This window comes from Tauraco erythrolophus, chromosome 6, assembly GCF_009769465.1.
Source record: "Tauraco erythrolophus isolate bTauEry1 chromosome 6, bTauEry1.pri, whole genome shotgun sequence".
Classification (NCBI taxonomy): domain Eukaryota; kingdom Metazoa; phylum Chordata; class Aves; order Musophagiformes; family Musophagidae; genus Tauraco; species Tauraco erythrolophus.
The window spans coordinates 42,493,230-42,516,955 of record NC_141470.1 but is presented as its reverse complement, the minus strand read 5'-3'; the positions used below and the strand labels follow the sequence as shown (position 1 = coordinate 42,516,955).

Sequence of the window (23,726 nt, the reverse complement as noted above, 5' to 3'; positions counted from 1 at the left end):
TCAAGGAACGTATTTTAATATAGAAAAATAACTATCAAAATTGCAATGGCTATAAAGTATTTTCTACATATAGTGTATTGACTTCTTTCTTAACACCAGTATTATCTAAAACAAACACTATCAAACTGCGGATAGTATTTCCTTCTTGAATCTAATTACTTTAAAATAAAGGAAAAAAACATTTACATTACTGAGAAACACACCGTGACTCAGGAAAAGCGTGATGTACTGTATTTTATTATAAGTTTTGTATATAATTGTAAATTGTACAGAATTAACCATTTGACCAAAGTTCTAACAATTCATTTTTCTAATTTACATAAATAAAGCTAATTTTCTTCACTTAAGATTCGTCTTAGTCATTTTACCCAATAGCAGAGGAGCTCTAAGGACTTCTGTAACAGATAAAAATGTTTGTATGCTGCTACAAGGAAATTACTAAGAAATGTTTGGGCTGGATGCGCCAAGGTCTGTGACTTGACATCGCAGGTTTCCCTCTGTTCTGTGTAGCACAGTGAGTAAACAAGTAGGATCAGGGAGACAGACTTTATAGGTGTAAATACCTGTTGTGTGCCAAATGCTGGAATGTGTGAACTGTGGTTGAGATGCCTTCCATCTTTCCCCAGAGAACCAAAAGTTCTTTGTTCCACCTCTTCATTGCAGTCAAATCTTCTGTTGTTGGCTGTGCTGAAAGGGAGTTACATTAAATTTGGCAGTTACTGATCTTTATCTCATTAGTAATTTTTTTTATCTCATTATTTTTCCCTTCGAAGTTTACTAGGTATGTTTGGGTTTTTGTTGGGGTTTTTTTTTTTCCCCTCAAGGCCACTTTTGGAAAATCATAGAGATTCTTACAAGACTTCAAACTTTTAAATGAAGCTCATGTCATGTTTACTGTCAAAGCGGCCAGAAATATTGCTGAGAAAGTTAGGTGCTACAATAAGTATATGTGGCTACTCGTTTCATTTTCTGTAAAGTGTAAGAACAGCATTCACCTTTTTTTCACTAACATTTTTTTAATGTTGGTAATACAATCTGATTCAATCCTACTTTGCTCAAAAACATTTAAGAAGCATGATCAAGTTCAAGAGCACCAGGCAAAGCTGTTAAAAGCCAAAAATTAAAGTTTAGAAGAGCTTAGGTCTAGATTTCTTAGAGGATCTCATTTAGTAGCCCACATCTGAGTCACTGAGAAGTGCCGTAATCACGTGATTTGATGTTTCTTGGTCAGGTCTTGTAGCCACATGTGGGAAAGCACCATTTTCAACTTATCTGTGTATTCTAAATGCAGAAACAAAAACTAGATTCAATAAAGAGAACCATTGCTAATTCTTAAGGTCTAGTGTAAGTTAGGATGTATGTGTGAGCTTAATTTATCCAGATATTAATTTATCCATATAGTAAAAATACCTATGCCCTGAGTTGTACTTTATTATGCACATGTAAAACAAGTGGGATCATGTGAATAAATCTGCTCATTTAAGATTTTATAAATGTATCTTACAGATACAATCTTGTTTCAGTTATGAAAAGAATTTGGCTTTTAGATACCAGATATCTTTTATGCAGTCTTGTTTATCTACAAGGAACGTGCATAAATTGCTTTTTTCCTCAAGAAATAAATAAAACCTCAGAGCAGTTTTCGGTTTAATACCACTCTTCTTTTTTAGGCATTCAAGCTTTTATGTTTAGCCGAATGAGAAGAGCCAAACAAATGTTTAGCCATCGTTGTTGTTTAACCCGGCGGCCAACTAAACACCACCCAGCCACTCGCTCACTCTCCCCCCACCTCTGGCGAATGGGGAAGAGAATTAAAGGGGAAAAGGGAAGGAGACTTGTGGGCTGAGATAAGAACAATTTTTAATAATCATAATTATAATAATAATGTATGAATATATATATAAAAACCAATATATGCAAACAAGTGATGCACAGTGAAATTGCTCACCACCTGGACCAACACCTGTCCCATCCCAGCAACCGATCCCGAAAAAGATGAGCCCTGACACCGCAATCTGGGACAAGTGAGAGGCCTGAAAAGAGCAAGAGTGAGCTAGCACTCCCAGACACCGAGAGTCTGAGAGAGACATTGGAAGAGAGTTCACGGAAGAGACGAAAGCCCTTCTTCCTGGTCAACCCTCATCTATATACTGGGCATGACGCTGCATGACATGGAATACTTCATTGGCCAGTTTGGCCCTCAATCTTAAATCTCAGCTCAAATTGTGAGGGGAGTTGTGGACCTTCTGTCCCGGCCATGCTCCCCTCTGTCCTGTTGTGCTCCGGCACACTGGCAAAGCTGAAAAGTCCTTGAGGTCTCAGCACTAACTATAAACATCAGTGCGCTATCAACATTCTTCTCCTAACGCATCCCAGAGTAAAACCAGAGCTCTTCTAGCTGCTAAAAAGAAAAACTAACTCTGTCCCAGTCAAAATGAGGACAGCCATAAAACAAAGTCTCACATTTACCACTGCTGTTTCCTGTGTCCCATGCCTCCTCACTGATTGTTTTTCTTGCCATTTCTCTACAAGTACCTTTTCTGTAAAAGACGGAGAAGGTTCTTTATGAGACACGTTTTCAGTGGAAGTATAGGCCTCAGGGATTCTGGAACCAATTTTGATTTATATCTAAAAATGGAAATATTATGCAATTTGAAAATACAACCTATTATTATGAAGGCAAATGCTCTTAACCTCATCCTCTCTCATGGAAGGTTCGTGGCAAACACCAAGAAAAAAATGTCACAGATGTATGCATGTTTTACAGGAAACACAGATACAAGGGTAACCAGTTCCAGCTGTTGCCACCAAATTTACCTGAAATTCAGTTAGAGAAATAAAAGAATTTGCCTATAGGAAAAAAACAGGTTTTCTTTTAGGATACTTCATCAGCTCTATTTATTAAATGAACAAGGATGGGATGAAGAGGGGTAACAGAAGAGACGATGCAAGTAAATGGTTTTCACCTCCAGTCTGAGGCACGATGCAATCCTGTGTTTAGCTGTCAGGGAATCAAGTGACACAGTAATGTGGCCAGGGGGAGGGTGGGAGGCTAGATGGGCTTTTTTAAGTCCATATTCCTCCTAGTTCCCTTTTGAGGCCAACAAATCTGGGAATAATTTACTTTTGTAAAATGAGAATTCTCAAGCTGGTTGGAGAGAAGTACTCAAGAACGAGCAGTCTTGAGTTGGAGCCACAGCCCATCTGTAGTTGTAGGCACTCTCTAAACCGTACAGTAAATATAGATGTATATATCTATAGATATATAAATAAAATCCATAAATATAGATTTACATGCGGACCCTCAGGGCTTAAAGGCTTGTAGCCTTCTATCCTGATTTTCCCGCATAGCCTGGGAGACATGGCAAAGAGGCCATACACAGACCTACCCTGTTAGATACAGGCAGAAAAGACAGCCAGTGGGCATGGTATAAACTACCAAAGTAGTATTCTGTGTCTGAGAGCAGCTGAACCTGGAGAAGCTATGAGTGAATACCTTTTTTTTTCCCCAAGTAGGCAATTTCCTAGCTTTCTAGTAGGTTTCTTTAAGTACTTGCTTACACAGGCTCCTATTCTGGGATCACACTGGACCACGCAGCTACCACTGCTCAGGAATGCTAAGCTGTGCGTGTGTGTGTTCCTCAGTAACTGCTGGTGGCCTGGATCCGTGCTGAGACTGTTGGTAGTCACATGCAACTGAACTTAGTGGATAAATCCAAACAATACATAGTAGCGAGCTCTTCTTCCCAGTGGTCTGTGCCGTAGTGCAAGCATGTCTTTCCTCGACGTCCTTCGGAGCAGCAGTTGCTGAAGCCTGTCATCGCGTGCGTGTTTATCCACGCAGTGTCCTGCTTAGTTCCGCACGCTTGCAGCGACATTCAGAACCATGAACTGAAATGATTTAGGATAAGCAGCGGTCATTCATAAAGACTCCTGGAGCTTTTCTGGCTGAGACAGAAGAGGAAAGGCTGTTGGACGTGCTGGCTGTAGAGCAGAGCTCGGAAGCAGATTTATAAGACAAGATGACTACTGTAAAGCTCCTGTGACCAGGAAAGGGAAGAGGGAGCAAGGACTTAACCTTCTTTGTCAAGGCTGAAGTGACAGGCATGGCTGCAACACCTCTGCATATGACAGACCACCTTTGTGTAGTTACGTGATTATTTTTTTGCCATTATACAAAATCTGCTAAAAACATTCAGTGGCTTTGATACATCCATGAGAGGAGAGACAAAATGCAGCTCACAAGCACCTGCTACTGCCTGTGGAAACTGGCTGTTCCAGGCTGCACTGCATCTTGACTGGATCAACATTACAGCTGGTGGTCAGGATTCAAAATTGTATTCTTCACTGGCTTGTTCTGGGCATTAGCTAAAGGAATGGCTTTCAGTGGCCATAATTTTCTCCTTCAGGAGGTACTGAATATATAAACTGTCAGGGATTCTCTCCTGACTCTCTAGGTTTTGAAGCTGTACCTAGACTACACAGGATGCCCTCCAAACATCTGATTTTTTTTTTTTAACTTTTTTCGTACCTGTGTATTTCTAGTAAGTGCAAGAACTGAAGCAGCCGAATAAGTATTTAAAATCTAGTTCCTGTTCACACTAATATCCCAGAACTACGTGTAACTCACTGTTACAGATCTTTTCTGGTTGTCTGCCTTACCTTCAGGTAGCCAACACCCAGCCATGACTTGCTGAGTGACTTCTGCTGGGTACGAGTGCTAGAGGGCAACATGCTCCAGACAGTGAAGCAAGAGAGACTGCTGTGAAGATGGGGCAGGCCAGAGAAGAAGACAGTAGGAAAAAAACAAATGCAACTGCTGCAGAGGAAGCACCAACATTCTTGAGAGATTATTTTTCAAATCAAACCAATGCTGAAGGTTTAGGAGAGAACAGAGAGGAAGGAAGGGGGAAGCAGAACAAGAGGCATGCTAGTAGCACACGGGTAGTAGGAGGAAGGGAAAACAATAATCAGATCAGTTACCTGGTTGACTCCTTGCTTCTAAACAGCCTGTGTGATACATCATAGCTTAATAGTTGACTGGAATCCCGTAAAATATTTTACAAAAGAAACTACTCTGATTTGTAAAGCTCACATAATTTTAGGATACATTAGCTTTGCTTGTTCTGTTTTGTACTGCCCATTATTTATCATCAGGAAAAAAAGAGACCGCCAACCATCCATGTAAAGCAAGGCAAAACATTCTGCTGTACTATGCAGCACAGGATAAGACAAGTTAATGACATTTGTATAATGAGTAATGCAAAGTTACTTGCATGCAATACCGGCACTCTATACCTGCTAACAAAATAGGCAAAGCAGCCGCAACTGGATCACATTCTATACGGTCTCTAAGTAAACCATGAAAACAGTCACCGCAATGACAGAAACTTCATCAAAAAGCAGTGTTTGTTCCACACAACAAAAAAGAAAATGATTGAATAGTATGCAAATTAGGAAGACAAGTTTGAAATGACGTAACTCATCAACCGCAACAGCAGACACACGCTCTATTTTCCATTGCCGTTTCAGTATTTATTACCACACCCGCGCGTACACGCTCTGTATGTTTTCACTAAAGGATTTTGAAATTACTTACAAGGAGTTACTTGAATTGCAAAAGTTTCGCCACTGTTCTTAGATTAGGATTTTGACCTAAACCAGTGGGTAGTCTTTGGAGATGAAAGCCATTCCTTAGAGGGCGCTCAGAGGCCAGAAAGAACACAGAGAGACTTGGGAGGTGTTTGTCACTGTTCAGTGGCAGATGAGTTTTTCTGGGGCAGGTAGATGGGACCAGAGTGCACGTACTGGTTCCTGGTTACTGTGATCCCAGTGAACTGCCAACTGCCTGTAATTGCTGGCAACAGCTCAGTTGCTTCAGGGCAGGGAAGAGAGGGTAAACACCTTCAGCCTTTAATTATAGCTTGTTCTTGCTCCCCAGTTCGGAAGAACTGGAAGCCGCTGATAACACAGCCTGCACAAAGTAGGGCCTAAGAGGGGAACTGATTTTCAAATCACACATAAATGTGCTTGTCACCCTTTTGCGGAGAGAGAGCAAATGGAAACAAATCATGGAGGTGCCAGAGAAAACATTCTTTGAAGACTGAATATTGCTGTGCCGTTGTTTGTCCCCAAAACTCCAACCGCACCTGAGATAGTCTAATTATTCACAAAATGCCAGTTTTATTGATCTTGACAGAAATATATCAAGGCTACTTGGACTACTGTCGTGCAAATAAGATACTGGTTGCGCAGGTTATCTGGTTAAGAAGTCCCAGTAGCTGCTGGGTAGCGAACGCTCTCTAGAAATCAAAGCCTCTGAATTCCTTCACAGCTACACTAATGTCAATGAGTTGACCTTGATAAGAGCTGTTCCACAGCAGAATGATGATTACGAAGTGGTTGAGCTTTTAAAATTTTCCCCATTTACAAATCCAAGATCATCTCATTTCTCAGCTGAACCACAGTTCAGCCACTGTTGGCTCCTATTCTACTAACGGGATCATTAGAACTGGTAAATAAATTCTCAGTAATTAACACTGTAACAAGAAAGTATTCTGAAGACAAAAACATCACTGGAAAACTCCTCAAATTTAATAACAATTTGACAACATTACTTACGAATTTCAGAAATTTGACTATATATCACTATATGGTAAAGTGTTTACATAAGCTGTCTTTCCTGAGTTGTTTCTAGTCTAAGACTCCACTATTTGTTCAAAATACTTTTGAATCAAATAGACAAATGGGATGGTTTTGTGGAAGGATGGTTATAAGATTAACTTCATCTTTTTACGTTTTCTCAAATATTTGTCATCTCTGATCAGTCACTGATATTCTTTCATTTCCAAGCTGAAGTTCGTAGAACTGGTTTAAGTATTGAAAGAGACAAAAATGTGTTATCCAGTGTGTTTTTTTCATGTAGGTCCAAAATTTGTTGCTTTCTTCAGACATCTTCTGCTCTGATCTGAACTTTGTCATGAGGCTGAGCATAAGGTCACTCAGCAAAGAGCATTCTGATCTAATGGCTCTGAAAGCTGAAAATGATAGCCTGAGCAACACTGAAGCACAATTTAAGTAAAATTCAAACATTTTGGTAGCCAAAACTTGATTTAAATTACCAGAATTTCATGGAATTTCAAGTTATTTTGCATGCAAACCTTAGTCTGAAGTAAAAATGAGAGAAAGGGAGGAAAAAAGATTGGAGAGATTGCAAAGCAAAATTTTGAACTTACTACAAATTGGATTTAGACAGGGCATCATTCCTGGAAAGAAAAAAAAAAGTAGTAGAGCCAGCTAATTTTCAGAAAATTTATATTATTTGTATTTAAGTGGTTTAGGGGTTTTTTTGAGAAGTGTTTGTAATGGCCTATCAGCCAGGACACAGCCGTCATTGCTATGTCAAGGCCTGAAGCTACTGTATGGAACAACTGGGCAATTATCCTGCTGGGAGAGGTGACGAAGCACAAGCTTCTGGGTTTGGTGGCAGAGGAAACCTTGTATTCAGCTGTGCCTGTGAGATGGTACTCCTGTCTTCTTCCTATCAGTTCTGCTGGATCTTAATAAAAGAAGTTTACATGTAGGATGTGTCTGTCACTTGAAGGATGATGTGGGAGAGGTTTGTTCGAAGCATAGAAAACCCAAGGAACTATTTTCTCCATGTAAGTTATAATTTTGAACTATTTAAGAACTATTTAAGGCACTGGAGAGACCAAGATGTGTTTCCTTAAAAATCTTTTAAACTCCTGTGAAAACTCTGCACCAAAAAGAGAGCTGAAGTTAGTGGTATTGCATATGGCAAAGAGAATGGGAAGCTCTTCCAAGAGAGTGGTGTGTTAGGTGTTGCTACAGTCCCAGAAACACTCCACATCCAACACAATAGGGTCTGAGAAAGAGACATTTTATCAGTCAGGATTGGACTTAAGAGTGACTCTGCCAAATAGCTCTGCCAGTAAAGGTTGCCTGAAAGGAAAAGCAGCAGCATCACTGTGAAATGCTGCTGAAAGTATGATTTTTATTTACATCATTGCTACTAATAAAATTAATTCAAATATTTAATTTCACTTGCCAGTCTTACCTATAACTATCTCTCAGGCCATCATCAAGGGAATTGTCAATGCCCTTCTCTAAGCATTGACAAGCAGCTACCCGTTTCAAGACCAGTAGTCCAAGATGTATTAGTTTTGCAGTATTTTATAGTCTGTTATTCTATATTTTCCTAAGTAACAACTCATACCGACAGGACTGCTTTTACTTGTAACTATTAGGTTTGCTTCTAGTCCTCATGTGTGATTTGAGCTTACTCTAACAGCATAAACATCAAGCACCACTGAGCTAAGCCAGGAAGCGTCAGTATGCACCAGTGCTGTGCCAGCTGCTGCCAGTTGCAGAAAGCAGCTTAAATTTGTTACAGAAAGGGTGTCGGGAATGAAATAAACCTGGAGTTAACAGAGTCAGCACCACCTTATACAGAATTCAGCCATGTTAACAATGTACTAACCTAGGATGCCATTTTTTTTTAAAAGATAAATGTGTAGTGTACTTCATTGTACAATTCTAATAAGGTGCTTTTCCATTAAAAGCGATGAATGCAGGATGCGATGCAATGGTGCCGGTGTTTTCAAATTCTCGTGTTTTGGAATGTCCCTACAAAGAGTCAACTATGATTTACAGATCAGAGTTGGTAACTGCATAAACCCTCTTTATATTCCAAATTCTGCTGCATAACTAAAGCAGCCACGCCCAGTGTTTAAAACTGCTGTGTCGGAGCAAATCATCCTGCAGTAGGTACGGGTTAATACTGGAAGACAATAACAAGTCAGACATTTAGCTTATGGGGCAGACAAAGTTGTGTATCGCTTTACAGCTAAGAAAGTTTTGGATGCATTCATCTCCTTACCATTTCAGAAGACTTCAAGTTATCACTCCCAGGATCCTGTTTCCTACCCTAATTGTTAATCAAGGTAAAGAAGAAAAGAAGATGGGGCTACAATCTTGAAGTCTTTCATTATCTTTATTATTCAAAACGGGATATCCTGTTGCTACAGCATAGTTCTTGCTAAAGTATACATGAGGTGCCTGACCCTGAACACAGAAGTCTCATCTTTCTTGCCTGACAGCATGGCAGGAAGTCTCTGACTTTCAAATGTGCTTTTGGGCTCATTTCTGTCCAGTTACATGGACAAACACCTACTGATTTCATACGTCAGTGAGGTACAATATTGTGATGGATAGCAAATTTACCTCTAAATGTCTGTCTTAAGACTGCTTCCTGAGATGACCTGCTTGCAATAGCTTGCAAGTATATTTGCGTATGACTTCTGTGGCCAGTAATCAGCTGTTTTTTCAAAACACTGGTTATTACTTTCCCATTGAATTACTAAGAATGCCGAAGGTTGGGCAGTCTTAACTAGGCAGAGGTACCACCCTCACCTGCTAGATGGGACTGGAGTCTGGTTTTGGGTTGTTATCTAAGTTTTCCAACAGGGAAAGAAGCTCTGAGTTGGTGTGATGCTGGGAAGGCCAGCTCCCTCCTAGCTGTGCTCCCCGTCTTTCCAGCACAGGGACAGAATCCTTTCCTCTGGGTGCAACTTCCTTGTCTCGGTGGGTCACCCCTGGGCCAGGAGATTGCAGGCTAACTTGCAGCCATGCTCCATATGGAGCACAGATCCGGAAGAGCTTCTGGTTTCCTCTTGGCTTTCTTTGCACAAGGAAAAGACTTAATTCGATATATTTAGAAGATCACTAACATATAGAAGTGGGAGTACAGGACTTCAGAGTTAAACTACTGAGCAGCTTATCAGCATGGACTGTGCTACTCTCTGATCTGCTTTGTAGCCCTTGTCTGAAATTTCTGTTTACTCTCAACTCTGGGGTGCAGATGTCTTTTATCAGACATGCGCAGTGAGGCCTGAATCTCAGCTGGAGCCTATTGATAATTTCAATATTAAAAATTCCTGCCAGTGACATTGATTCTCCACTCTGAAATACTTGGGAATCACTAGCACAAGATTCAGCAGCCCCGGGCTATTTCTTCCCTCATCAGGGTCAGAGCAGCGACTGGGACATAGACTAATTGTCGTAGTCAAGGAGCTGTAATTACACACAGACATAGTTGTACATGAAATGCTGTCGCAAAAATGGCATAGACAAAGATTTCTATAACACTAACTGCTGACATCATCGCTGCAGCACACCACCTCCTATGAGAAAACATTGTTGCAGGTAACTTTTCTCTATCAGAACAACTATTTGCCCTTCCCTAAAAAGTAGCTTGCAAGAGGCAATCTCAATGCTTCTTCGCCTTGAAATACAAGCAGGAAGTCTACAAATGCACTGTCAGCTCTTTGCACTCTAAAAAATCTGCAACTTGCTGCTCTTTAAATGAACAGACAAGATCCACCACTGGATCTGTTGAACTGAATTCTGCAGAAGGGAACTGTATTTTTGGTTAAAGAGTTACTATATGACATGGACTCTGGCGGATTAATCTTTCGTTGGAGACAGACTGGAAACAAAATGTCTAACTCAAGTGCTTCAGTGTCTGGGTCTCACCTTAAATTGGAAAGCCAGCTAAGAACCTTGTGCAAAACTTTGTATTTCTGGAGACTCAGTTTAGCTAAACTCTTACAGTAGGTGCTCGTATTTGAGCCACAGTGTCTGCTGACCCAAGCTGTGAAGCCTTCTTGACTTCAGTAGAACGGCATTTCTTTACAAAGATAATTTGGCGTGCTGATTTCAAGGCTGGCGCTGTATGAAAAAACTGGGTAGAGTACATTCTTGCTTTGATGCATGCTCAGACACACAATACTTAGTCATTTTAATAAGTTACCTGTGTCCACTGAGATCAGTGTTTACACAGAAATTTATACAGACAGCAAAACCCTGATGAGCTAATGTTTTACGGTATAAAAATATAACCCCGTAACATAGAACTGATAGCAAAAGCAGGCAAAATATGCTTGCCTAACAAAATAATGCTGATGTCTTACCATATATAACTTAAGAGTCAATGCAAACAGGACACTGACAAGAAAAGCTCAGCCACAGCAACTTGGGCTGGAATTGGATCATAAGTACTTTACAGGCAGCCTTATTTTTTAAGGTATTGATACCAACTACACAGGAACTGAAATACAAAATACTGTGCAGTAGTTGGAGTAATTTGTGACTTGTTCACGGAAATGACGTCTTACCCATAAGTCAATGGGTGTCCAGAAGGTAAAATGTAGAGCACAATAAGAAAAATGGATATGAATCATCTATCCTGTGCTACTCACTCACTCATCATGTGGATCTCTGAACTCCTGTGGAGTTAAAACATGAGTGGTGAAACTTTTCAAAAACAGGCCAATAACCATGCATTGTATGCCTTAAGAAGTAAGTATACCTATTGTTTTCCTTATGTTAGTGTTAGATAGTTAACTGAAAGCTCTTAGGCAAATAATTTGATATTTATACCAACTTTCTCTCACGGCCACTTATTCTCTGACAAACATGCAGCTCTGCCACAAAGCTCTCTACTACCAGGTCAAAAAGATTTTCTTTAATTGGCCTGGGTCACAGTTTGAAATGTAGTGAGCAAGGGTAGTGCTTTGAGTCTTCATCACTGTATATCCACTTTTTTTCTTCTGCCAGAAGTGCTGTTAAATCCAATATAGCCTAGCATAAGTGCATTTGAGCCATATGAGTTTCTCATTCAAAACTTGCTTCTTCTAAGATATTTTCTAAACAGGAATGTATTCATTTGTTTTTAATGTCTTGGGAAGGATTGTGTTTCTGATCCTTTTCCTTACGTTCAACATAACTGAATTTCAGGGTTTTGTGCTGTGGGGGTTATTTTTGCTTTTTAAAAATATTTGTTAAGGAAGTTCAAAAAAAGTAGAGTAGTAAAAGGAAAACCAAAGTTCAGAAAACAGGAGGAATCCCCCCCAGCATCATTTACTGCACTCGCTAGCAATGGGCAAAGAATGAAAATAAACTCTGTCAAAATTAAAAGTCCTTTGTCTCTCTTTGCAAATTATCTTTTCGTTTTCAGCCAGTTCTATTTAATACAGTTTGTAGCCCAGGAATAAGTCCAGGTTATAGTAAAGGACAAATCCCAATACATGCACAATATGATCTTTATTAATAAAAACTAATTAAGAGAAAATCCAGCACACAGTTTCCTACCTGTAATATATTCCTTAAGGAACATGTATTCTTTCCTTGCAGAAATATAGACTCGAGGATCTGCAGAAACCTGGTTTCATCTCACTACTACAATTCTAAATAAAGTAATTTCATCACTTCTGACAAGGATTTAAGTTGTTTGTAAGACACCTTTCCTACAAACCGAACAATCCAAGGCTTAATTTAGCTCGCAGAGTGCACAGAATATCTTTCTGAACGAACCAACCATAAGATCCACCAGTGGGCAAGAAAGTTTTCCTGATTCATTAGTAAATGATACAACTTCTTGTTGTCTGTCTCATGCGTTCTAGGACAGAGCTAGCATTGAACTCTGCCACACTCCACCATAATATTCTGTTTATTTTTCTCAGTTTGAATGAAGGATGTAGCTCTTTCTAGTTAGCAACTAATTCAGAAATTCAGGTTTTAAGAGCTTGAGACTGTTTCTTTTTTTTTTGCATGTCAAGACATTTGACAGTGGTGAATAGGGCATAATTTCATTACAAGAATAGTAAAAGGCATTAGCAAGCTTTTAAATCTATGAAAATTACACTCTTTCCAATAAAACTCTAAGTAGCTGGAGTTTTGTAAGCCCAGAATATAGAAGAATCATTTGGTGTTTAAGACACTTTCTTCATATTATTAAGTCTTCTCATCCACACAGATCACGGAAATTCATTTATAATACTTCATTGGAATTTTGGGAGCCCCATCCGGTGCTTGGTAAGATTACATGTGTTTTACTCCCATAACAAGGGAGTAAAACTAGGAGGATCAAATCCCAAATCTTGACTAATCTTCTGATTCCAAAAGTTATAACCTAGTCCATGCCATTGAAAACACGGACATATGTATTTCATAGTAAGAAATACTATGATCCGAGTCACTGATCTTTCCTTGCACTTGTCCTGGGTTGAGATTTATTGTTGCTGCCTATGTTACTGGTGGAGGGAGCACAGCTAACAGACAGAAACAGATAACTGTTGCCTCATTTCTGCCTCAGTTTCCCTTTGGCAATCTGAGGTGTAAAGGACACGAGTGAGGGCAGGCTGTGATGATGGGTTACTATCTATTTTATGTCCAAACAAGTGATACAGCTGAAGGTAAACTGAGGTAAAAGAACTTAAGTGATATAAAGTTTACCCACTTCTCACTCCCCAGCCTGGAATACCAAAAATGCAAACTTCTACTTACCAACAAAAAGAAACCCCACATAGGTGAGTTTACGTAGGAAAAAGCACTACAATTTCTATGATTTTGATCAATAACTTCAGAAAGAAGAAAAGGTAATTTCAGAGCATTGGCAGTTTTCTGAAAACCATGCCCTCCTGTACACTTTCACGTTCATTCCCTCGGCTCTGAGGACAAGAACCTTCCAGGAAGCTGACGCTCTCCTGAGGAGGAGCGTAACAAGAAGAGCAATGACTCAGCCCTGGACCTCCATAAACACCAGCCACCGGCATGTCACCCGCACATTTATCACGTCAACGTTAGTGACGCGCTCACCCCATCCACACGCGCAGTTGCGACACTCGGGCTCCCGAAGCGGCGAGGTCTCACCCGGCGCCTGCCACGGTGGCTTACCCACGACCGCACCTCCCAAACACGCCACGCCGCGCAGCGGGCACACAACTGTCCGTCCGGTCCCTGCCGGGGCCGCAAAAACTGACGCGTGCTTTTTGGGAAGTCAAGACGACGACGCTGCGTTTGTGCTCCCCAGGCTCATGCAACGGGAAAGCGGCTAAGAGGAGAGCATGGGTAACGCAGGAGGATTTAAATAAAAAAGCTTTTACCAACTGCATTTTATTTGTGAAAAAAACAGGTTTTCTAGAAGAAAATATTTTTAACAATATGCTTGAGAAGTAAGTTTAAATAGCCAAATTCAGTAAAACTAAACCTTGCCTGTTACAGCAAGGAAGTTTCTGTAATACCTGACCTCCTTGCTTTGAAAAGTGCAGTCAACATTAATTAACTTTTTCTTTAAAAATATAATATTCATCAAGAAAATGAAAACTGTATTGCATTATTCATATTTTGTTTCTGGAGGAGTAAAAACTTTCAGTGTTTTTTACTACATTACTGTGTGGGTGGCAGAGAAAAAAAGTGTTAAAGCAAAAGGATAAATAGTCCATAAATATCCTAACTGTTTTATTTGGCTGGGCACAGCACTGGCCTTTTGCATAAACTACTCAATTAAATTGTGGAGGTGTTCAGGGTCTGTTTATGTCACCCTCTGATCTATTTACTCTAGAGGAGTGATATATTTGGAAACCTCAACTTGGCATGCATTCAGAGGTGGGCAGTACAGCTAACCAAAACATCAATTACACTAGGTTCTAGCTTCCACATGAATTAAAAATATACAGAGGAACCTGAGACTGCTTGTTTAGTTTGAATTGCAGGTGTATGTCAGTTTGATTTTTGGCCAGAGCTTTGTATTTTCTGTAACAAACGTCCAATCATTCCTATCTGAAGGTTACAGTCCTTAGTATCACACTGTGACATCAACAGTACCCGTGACAGATCTTTCCTTCTGCTATCAGCTAAAACCATACAGAAAACATCAGCCTGAATATAATATAAAGGCAGTAATAAATGTTATTATTTTACTTTGAGCTACAAGTGAAAAAACATTTGGCTTTTTTTTTTCCTCATCCTGGGAAGATTTCGCAAAATTCTGCCATGTCTTCTTATCAAGTAGCTGTCTCAAGTGGAGTGTCCTTTATAACGTGTCTCAGAAGCTCTCTGCATCCGCAGCCCTCCAACCCCTGACCCTTAGCACCCTCCATGGCATATTTCTCTGTGGTTCATGTGTCTCTGATATAACAGTATGCCAGTAATTGCCCTGATGTTTTCTCTTTTAAAGCCAAGTTCTAATTTTCAGGTAAATACACTGCAGCAAAAATGCTGGTCATCGGTCAATATCATGCCCTATAAAGGTCCATCTGCGTTGACCTTGTGTGACCTCATTTCCAAAGCATCCTCGGTCACTTACATGTGTGGACTGCTCAAGCGTAGTCATAAAGAGGAATTCTGTTTTATAGTGTTATTTAAGACTCAATATAGTAACAAGCCTCAGCAACTCACAGTTCCATAAATGCTAAGACACTTCTGACTCCAGCATTACTATCCTGTTTTCTTATAAAGGAGGAAACAGACATGCATGATTAAGGGATTAGGCCAAGGTCATACATGAAGTGAGTGTCAGCTGGTGTTACGTCATTTTATGCCTGAATGAATAACACGCACATTGTGCAAGTATGGGGAACTGTAGTTGTTTCTGCAAGTTTCACACAATGCTCAGCAAATTTTTTTCAAAGCAACTGTAACAGTCGAGCTCCATTACTCGTTCACTTCAGTATACGGCATTACTTGCCTTCCCCGTTTGGCTGCACTAATCCACGCAAAGTCCTTCTTCCTCAATACCCTTAGACCTAGCACTAACCAAAGGACAGCCACAGGCTGGAAATCTGGGGGTCTGAGCAAAACTTTGTTCATATGAAAATTCAAATGAAAGCAAGTAATTCCTTAAAAATGACTGATGCAATTCTTATGTCTGTCTTATCCGCTAACTGTACTCTTATTTGCTAGTGATTTCCTTCTCACTAAGTGTTATAGTCACTTTATAACAGAGGTAGTCTTAGCCTGGATCAGCACTGTACACAGAGGGAGCCTGAAACAGTCACTTGCGGGGTATCACTTGCTGTGATATATTTCAATGGAGCACTCTCTTGACGACTGCCGAAAGTAACTTGAATGCCCAGTCAGCACGTGAAGTGGAAAAAGTATTAATCAGACCATGAACACACATCTCGTAAGAAGTACATAATCAATAAAGCAAAGATTATCTAGTCAGAAGATCATTCCTTCTTTTTCAGATTCATTCTGGGGAGAAGAAATCTGGCAACGAGGAAGAAAAATCACCAGCAAACTCTTAAGTATTACAAATGTATCGCAATGAAAATCCTGATTCATGACTAAAGCTGTAATACATTACTTGATATGCTTCCTTTAATATATATAAAATATAGGATATATCAGATTGGGCAATTAATGCAACACAGCATGGAAGTATTTACATTGATCCATTTAGAAATAAAGATACACAGCACTGAAAGCTATTTCCAGTATTTTTAAGCGTTGTACTCATACTTAAGAGTACTTAAAATCCACATGTACCTTCTTCGCATGTACAATATTTAAACTTTTGATTTTGTTCCTAAATTGATCTATTTTTCAATAACCTCATCTTCTCCATGGATAATCACGTATCTGTCCAAAGACGCCTGAAGCAGAAAAGGCAGCCTATATGCTAAGAGTGAAACATTAATTTGATTTCAAAGTTTTTGGTCTTCACAACTGAAAATCAGCATTTGGTTTTGATCTTTGGAAGAAATTCATAACATTGTTTTAATTGAAACCTCTCTTCACAATAAAAAGCAAAGGAAATTGTTCTAGCATCATGCAACAGGAGCGAGGTCACCTAGCAGATGCAGTTCTCATAAGTTTGGCCTAATTCTGCTGCTGCTTCTGCACCAGTGAAAGTGAAAGAAGATCAAGCTTCTAAATTTAAAGACTGCAGACTCAGTCGTCCTGCTGCCTCATGTCCTTAACTTTAAGCATATAAGAAGTCTTGCTGACCTCTGAAGGACAAGCATAGGCAAAGGATATACATGTAAATCTTGGCAGAGCTGGAACAAACGGCAGTTAAGACAGACGTAATACGGTAAGACAGAAAGGCTAAGCTGCCTTACAAATCAGAAAGAGACAGAAAGGAAGCACTCTTCTTGTATTCTGAAAAAAACCTACAGGAATCAAGGTAACACTTTCTGGAGGTGCTACTGCAACATGAAACAATAAACATTTCTGCATTCAGCAAGTTTCAACCGAGCATGACGGCTATTGCCTTTTTGTTCAGTGTGTAGCTTTAGCCTCCTAATTACAGGAAATGTCTATGAGGCAGGTAGGAATGACATTGAAATGTACAATAATCTTATTTACTGTACTTATATTAATAGGCTTAAATTCCTTAGAAAAACGCATGTCACCCTTCAGAGAAGGAAATTATTTTGAAGATTCTTTGCTTCCAGTCCTTCATTTTAAATTTATAGCAGTTTCCTTCCATTATTTTTTGATCATACGCAAGGTAACCACGCAGTACTTTGCAAAGCACGTCTCAAGCTACACGGCATAGCCGCAGTATCTCGAATCCACGACAAGAGAAGAGGAAGTTAAAACCCTCTGCTCTGAAAGACCTATTACGGCTTCGCTTAAATCTGTTCGCCGCCATCCCTTCACCGGATGGAACAAAGCGTTTTCAAGAGTCCCCCCCTCCCCTCCCCAAACATAAAGAATACAATATTGAAGTAAATAACGCGAATATGGCATGAAATAAGGTGATCTGTAATAATAAAAATAAAAATAAAATCGCTATGCAGCCAGGGAAAGGCCGCCCAAGCCCGGGGCGAACCGGCAGACACGCCGGGCAAGCCCCGACTCCCGCGTCGCACCGCCGAGGGCGGCCGGGCGCCCTGAGCAGCCAGGGCCCCGCTCCCGAGGCCGGGAAGGCCCTTGTGGGGCCGGGGCGCGGGAGCCGGGCCCGAGGCTCCGCTCTCGGGCACAGGGAGCTGAGGGGCGGTCGCGCACGGCGCCCCCGAGGGGAGCACGGCCGCCGCGGCGCAGGCACCGGACCCTCCAGAGGCGGCTGCGGAAGCGCGGGCCCCATCCCGTTCCGGGGGGCGGCCGCAGGCCCAGGCCGGGGCGGTGCCACAGGACACGCCGGGGTCCGACCGGCGGCAGTGCCGCTCCCGCAGCGCCCCCAGCGGCCGCGCGGCCGGCGCCAGCTCCTCCCCCCGAGGCCGCGGAGCAACTCCCTTCCCCCTCCTCCCACCCAATCCCGTGCCGGGCGGAGCGCCATGGATGCCGTTGGCTGCCGCCTGCTGCGGGGCTCGGGCCGCCGCTGCCTCCTTCTCGCCTCTCTTCCCGTTTCCCTGCGGCGCTGAGGAGGGCTCGGTCCCGGTCCCGGCGGAGGGACTGCGGGAGGCCGAGGTGAGCGGCGGGCGGGCGCGCGGAGGGTGCGGGGCCGCTTCTGTTGGCGCGGAGCGGGCGGCGCCTTTCCTGAGCCGCCAGGCTGGGTCACCCTGCGAGGCCTGCGGCTCGCCAGGAACTCGAGCGTCGCTGCCCGGGCCTGACGGGTCGGTGTCGGCAGGCCCGGGGGGAGCGGGCCGGGAGGCCGGGGACGGGGGCGGCGGCGGGCGCCGGGAGGTCTCCGTGTGGGGCTGAGGGGCAGAGCGGGGCGGCGCTGCCGGGGAGCCCTTCGCGCCGCCGGCTCGCCCGTGCGCGGGGCGGCGAGGAGGGTGGCGGCGGGGCGAGGGTTTCCCTTCCCCGGGCGGCCCGGCGTGAGGAGGGGGCCCCGCGGCCCGGCCTGTCGCCCGCCCGTGTGTGCAGGCCCGGGCGGCGGGGGGTGAGCTCGCCTGCGGCCCGGCCCCTTTTGTGCGCGGGTCCCGTGGGAGCCCCGGCCTCTCGCCCCGCTCCGCTTTCCGCTCAGCGGTCCGCTTCCGTCTGAGCGGAGCCCGGCTGGGGAGGAGAACAGCAGGTGCCTGTGTTGAACTTACCCCGCTTCCACTGCCTCCTGTTAATTTTCTTGTTTCTGTTGCCTTTACCCTTTCTTCTCCCCGCCCCCCCGCCGAAGTTAATAATTTAGTGGCGTTAAGGGGATGTGCTGTGCCCACAATGTGATCCCACTTGTGCTGGCTGGAAGTAGTTTTATTTAGTCTTGGAACAGGAAATGCAGTCTGTAAACAGCTCGGAGGATCTACGGCATTGTTTAAAGCACAGAGCATGAGTTTAGTAGCGTTTCAATTACTTTTTACAGCAAGACAGCAGCAGTAACAAAAATATATGTGGCAAGCAGTAATGGAGTGATCTGTAATGTCGTTATGGTCCTAAATTTTTAAAAAATAGTCATTGTACTGTCGTACTTTTGTTTTTTCACATCTTTGAGTTCAGAGCTATTGTGAAACAGCACTGCTGATTCAGTGTACGTTTCTCCACGTAATACCGATTTTCTGATTCCCTTTTGTAGATGTGCCCTTGATGGAGTTATTTTTTAACTATTAACTCATTAGTAGCAAGTAAACAACTAGGCAGACTTTGTCCAGATCGAGCTTCTCTCTCCCCACCCCCTCCTCAATTTGTGCAGACACTGTCCAGTATTTCACGTTTACCTATGAGTTTGGTAAACTGTTTATTTTTTTATAAGATACATTTAAAAAATAATCAGTTTTTTTCATGTATGTTTAATTTGGAGAGATTGGTTTATAACCTTTGTTTTAGTTTTTATATGGAAATATTCATGTTTGCTGTGTTCTTAAGCATGGGAGGTGAATTTGACTGTTTGTTAGTAAAACAAGGTAAAAAGCAAGCACATAGGTCAAAAATATCTCAATGTTTTAAAGAGACTTTTTTGGTCTTCAGCTTGCATGTACAGCTATGGCATTGGGCCAGTGAATAATGTTGTTTTCCTTATATGTACATGAATTATTTGAATTATTCACTGCATTTTTTAAAAGATGTGGATTACATACATTTTTACCTAAAAAAACCCCCAACAGACCCTTAACTCTGTTGTGTTGTTTTTATCCTTTGACTTGAAAAGCTTATTTTCCTTATGTTCAAATGCTATTTTAAAAGATGAAGGATTAATAAAACTTCTGTAAAGATTCTTCAAGTCTTTAGTTGTGCATCTCGTTTTTTTTTGTTTTGTGGATTTGTACTTAAAATGTGACATTTGATGCCTTTTTATATTTGAGTACTTTAGTGAGGAGGTAATCCATCTTTCAGAAGGTTGAACAGTTTTATTATAAAGTGGTATTAAAGTAAAGTAGATAGGCAAGACACCTCTATTTGTCTTTATAGCTGCTTTGAGAATATACAAAAGGGTTAAGCACAGTTTTTCTGCGTAAGTTTTAATTTTCAGTTATCTTATAAATAAGAGTAGACTCTAAGTCATGCTTGATCGTCAGCTGGTACTAGAAACTTATTGCTAGTGAAATAAAACAAACTTATTATTGTTACTCATGTACAAAGCTTGGGAAAAAAAAAAGTTGCTGATCAAATATATGGAAGTTTTCTTAATGTGAGCCCAAAAATATGCTATGTGTTTTAGAGAGAAGCAAATCTGAAAAGTTTAAAGACAAGATTGTGATAATTTTTTTTTTTTCCAGGTGAAAACGGCAAAAGCCTGGGGTTGGCTGAAGAGAGACATTAGTTGTGCTCAAGTTAGTGTGGCTTGAACAATTAAAGGATATTTTTGGTACTTTTTAATTTAAGCGGAGGCAGCTTTTTTTTTTTTTAAAAAAAAAAAAGAAAACAAAACAACAAAACATGGCAGATGTGGACCCAGACACGTTGCTGGAGTGGCTGCAGATGGGGCAGGGAGATGAAAGGGATATGCAGCTAATAGCACTGGAACAGCTATGCATGCTACTTCTCATGTCAGACAACGTGGATCGCTGTTTTGAAACGTAAGTAGTTTCGGCTTTCGTTTATGGAATGTTGTTTTCTTCTCTCAGTAGCTGTTTATAACATTTAATGTTCCTAGAAAATTTCAGTGTCAAAAATGTTTTTACAGACTGAACTTGAGTGTAGATGACTGAAATGAAGAGTTTCTGTTAGTTTTGTGTGAAGTGCTTGTGTTGTCTGGTTAAAAAATTACTGTGAGTGCTCCGCGTTGCCCATTCTGACACAAGATCTGGTTGTTTAATTTAAAGAAATGTGTTCAGAGTTGTGGTGTGGAAGTGTTGGGGTGTTGTTTTATTTTGGTTTTAATGGTAGAGGAAAACTTTTTTTTTTTTTGCATTAAAACTGTAATAATCACCTAGATGTATTTAAGCATCCATACTCTTGCAACGGTTTTCTCAAGAGATATAGTAGCTTTTTCTGAGCTCTGTAAATCCAAACAAAAATCACAAATATTAACCACTGTTCATGCGAGTATTTTGCCCTTTCTCTGAAGAATGTTGCTGCTCATGCCACCCTCCTCCTCATCTGTGTTTGTGCACTTCTATAGCACAGTCCCAGCTCTCACTCCTTTTTGACTTTCGCACAGCAGAAATGCTGATGTAACCACTTCTGTTACTTAATAGTGTTGCTGTGCATGTGTTACACCGCTTCCTGTGCGGGCCCGCCAGTAGTGGGGAAAGAAGGTGGCAAAAGCGTAAGCAATCACAGCTTTTAAATCTGACACCGCTTACCCTTTTTTGGTGTATTTTTCAATTGTTTGTTTGTTTCCCCAGTTCTTATTTTGATGCTTTTGCTTCTCTCCTCTTTTCATCTTTTTTTCATTGCTCTCACTTTTCTTTCTTTTGAGTCTTGGAGGATGGGTAGGGTCTTTCTGATATATCCTGCTTCTTAGCTGAGTGGGTTTAGAAGCATTTAAGAAGGTAGTTTTTGTTACAGTGTTTAGTTTTGTAGCCTTTAAGAAGAGAATAGTTTTCAGGCTTATCTCTTACAAGCTGTTCGTCTTTCACGACTGGTTTTATTATGGGAAGTATAAAATTCATTCATCTCTACAATTTGCATTTGTAGTAGTTGTGTGACAGTGAGCATGGTTTTGTACGCGGCTTTAGAGCTTGGAATGGCCGTGATCTTGGCCTTGGCAAGCTTGCAGGTAAAATTTTGCCTTGGAAGAGACTTACTGTGGGTAGATGCGTTTGGCTTCCCCGTCTGTCCCTTGTAGTTCTGATACTGGTGGAGCACTATGTTTTCAGCCTCAGAAAAGCTGATTCTTAAATTTGCAGCTGTAGAAAACAATTTGGTAGCTAAGAATGAATTTTTCTGACAAATCTGGGTGAACTTCCGCTTCAGTATATTCAGTATAGAACAGAAGTAGAAGTTTGAGCATAAGCATTTGTAAGGATATCTTCTGGGTATTTGAGGATCAGGAATGAAATGTCAACTTTTAAAATATGAATGAGTTGTGGGTTTTTTGTGTTTTATTTAGAACAGACTTTCATCTCATTATAAAGAAATTAAATAGTCCAAGTGCTTTTTTTTTTCTTAAAGTATAGATAATGAAAGCTCTGTTATTGCAGTGTTGTGGTTTTAAAATTAGTTTTTACATCTGAAGGAAGAAACATTTAGAATATCATTGGGCATTTTAATTTTTGTTTTGAGCCTTGGTATAATTTAATTTTACTGATCTTCTAAGCTGTTGATCTCTTTTGCTGCTGTAAGCTTTCCTCAAAGACAAACAGAAGAGGATAAGGTGTAAATTGGGAAAAAGTTATCAAGTTTCCCTGCCTGTTCAAGTGATTTTACAGTAAAGTTAGAACTGGTACTTTTAATTGGCACTGTGAATATACTGAAGATGTGGTTCCATGATAGTTGGTGAGCTGACACAGTAGCTCATTACCTTCAAAAGGGAGAGCTACTTCTTCTTGTTTATCACTCACCATTTTTATTGCTCCCAGCCATATTCCTACTTCATGCCAGTGTTAGGGCTTACTGGGCTCCTCTAATTCACTGAAAGAGCAAGCTGCTTTTTAAACCCACTGAAGAAGATGGCTAGTTTTCTGCTATTACAGTGAATTACAGGAGATCACAGAGGTGTCTGATGAGCGCTGGAGGTGGAGCACTGCATAACTGGAAATATGGGAGAAGCAGAGAAAGGTATACTGTCTTCAGTGGACAGCTTTTCAGTGGATTGTATCAGGTGTCTGGTATCATAACCTGCATTTCAAGGTGACTATTTATTTTGAAATGCACTGTAAGAAATAGATGATGTCTTGAAAAGTATTTTTAAAATCTTTCCAAATGACAGTTCAAGTAGCCAAAACTGTCATGTGCTGAGAGAGTGTAAGTAAAATAATCCTTGGTAGTATTTTAAAGTTGCTTTTCAGCTATGTTTTTAAAGGAATTATTGCTTGTCTAAATAGGAGATTTACTGCGTGACAGAAGAGTTGCCAAACCTATTTTTCAGGAACTAATTTTGAAAATGGTTTCAGTGTATACCTGATTTATAATGTGAACATATTTTTCTGTTGGCAAGAAAACCAACCTTTACATTTTACAACATTTTTTCTTCTATTAAGCAAGAAGAGCATTCCTAAGTTTTTGTATGCTGTGCAGATTTTATTTCAAGATCTTTTAATTGCTTATCAATATTCATTATGTTGACTAAGAAAACTTTAGAGAAAACTTTTTGTCTGTGGAATTCAAAAACTGGAAGATGGAAGGTGGAATCTTAAAACAGTCAATTTCTTGGCAAGTAAAATGTGGTGTTTTTCAGGGATAAGTTAAAGTGACTTTAAATACTAAAGTATTAGTGCACTTTTACATCATAAGAGCAAATAATTTCTTGTGTAAGCTAAGAAAAAGCTCATTATTCTAGTGAATTACATCTGGTGATTAAAAGCTGCATATGGTGAGGGCTGGCAAAGCTCTGAAACAAAGACACATGAAAAGTATTGACATGAATGCTATGCCTTTTCCCTAAAAGCATACCACTGTTTCAGGACTGATTTCTTAAGGAATTAAGGGTAATACGCAGTCAC

The 23,726-nt window shown here is 40.9% G+C and overlaps 1 protein-coding gene across 6 annotated transcripts in view; it reads left to right on the top strand.

The window, feature by feature from the left end:
* The first annotated feature begins 18,106 nt into the window (after positions 1 to 18,106).
* Positions 18,107 to 23,726, top strand: part of HECTD1 (HECT domain E3 ubiquitin protein ligase 1) — a 64,204-nt gene continuing 58,584 nt past the window's right edge. For all 6 annotated transcript variants that reach the window (XM_086613656.1, XM_086613655.1, XM_086613654.1 and 3 more), the window contains exons 1-2: positions 18,107 to 18,219; positions 20,397 to 20,696. In XM_086613656.1, coding sequence (XP_086469782.1) covers positions 20,557 to 20,696 — 140 coding nt within the window. In that variant the 5' untranslated portion in view covers positions 18,107 to 18,219; positions 20,397 to 20,556. The remainder of the gene's footprint in view (positions 18,220 to 20,396; positions 20,697 to 23,726) is intronic.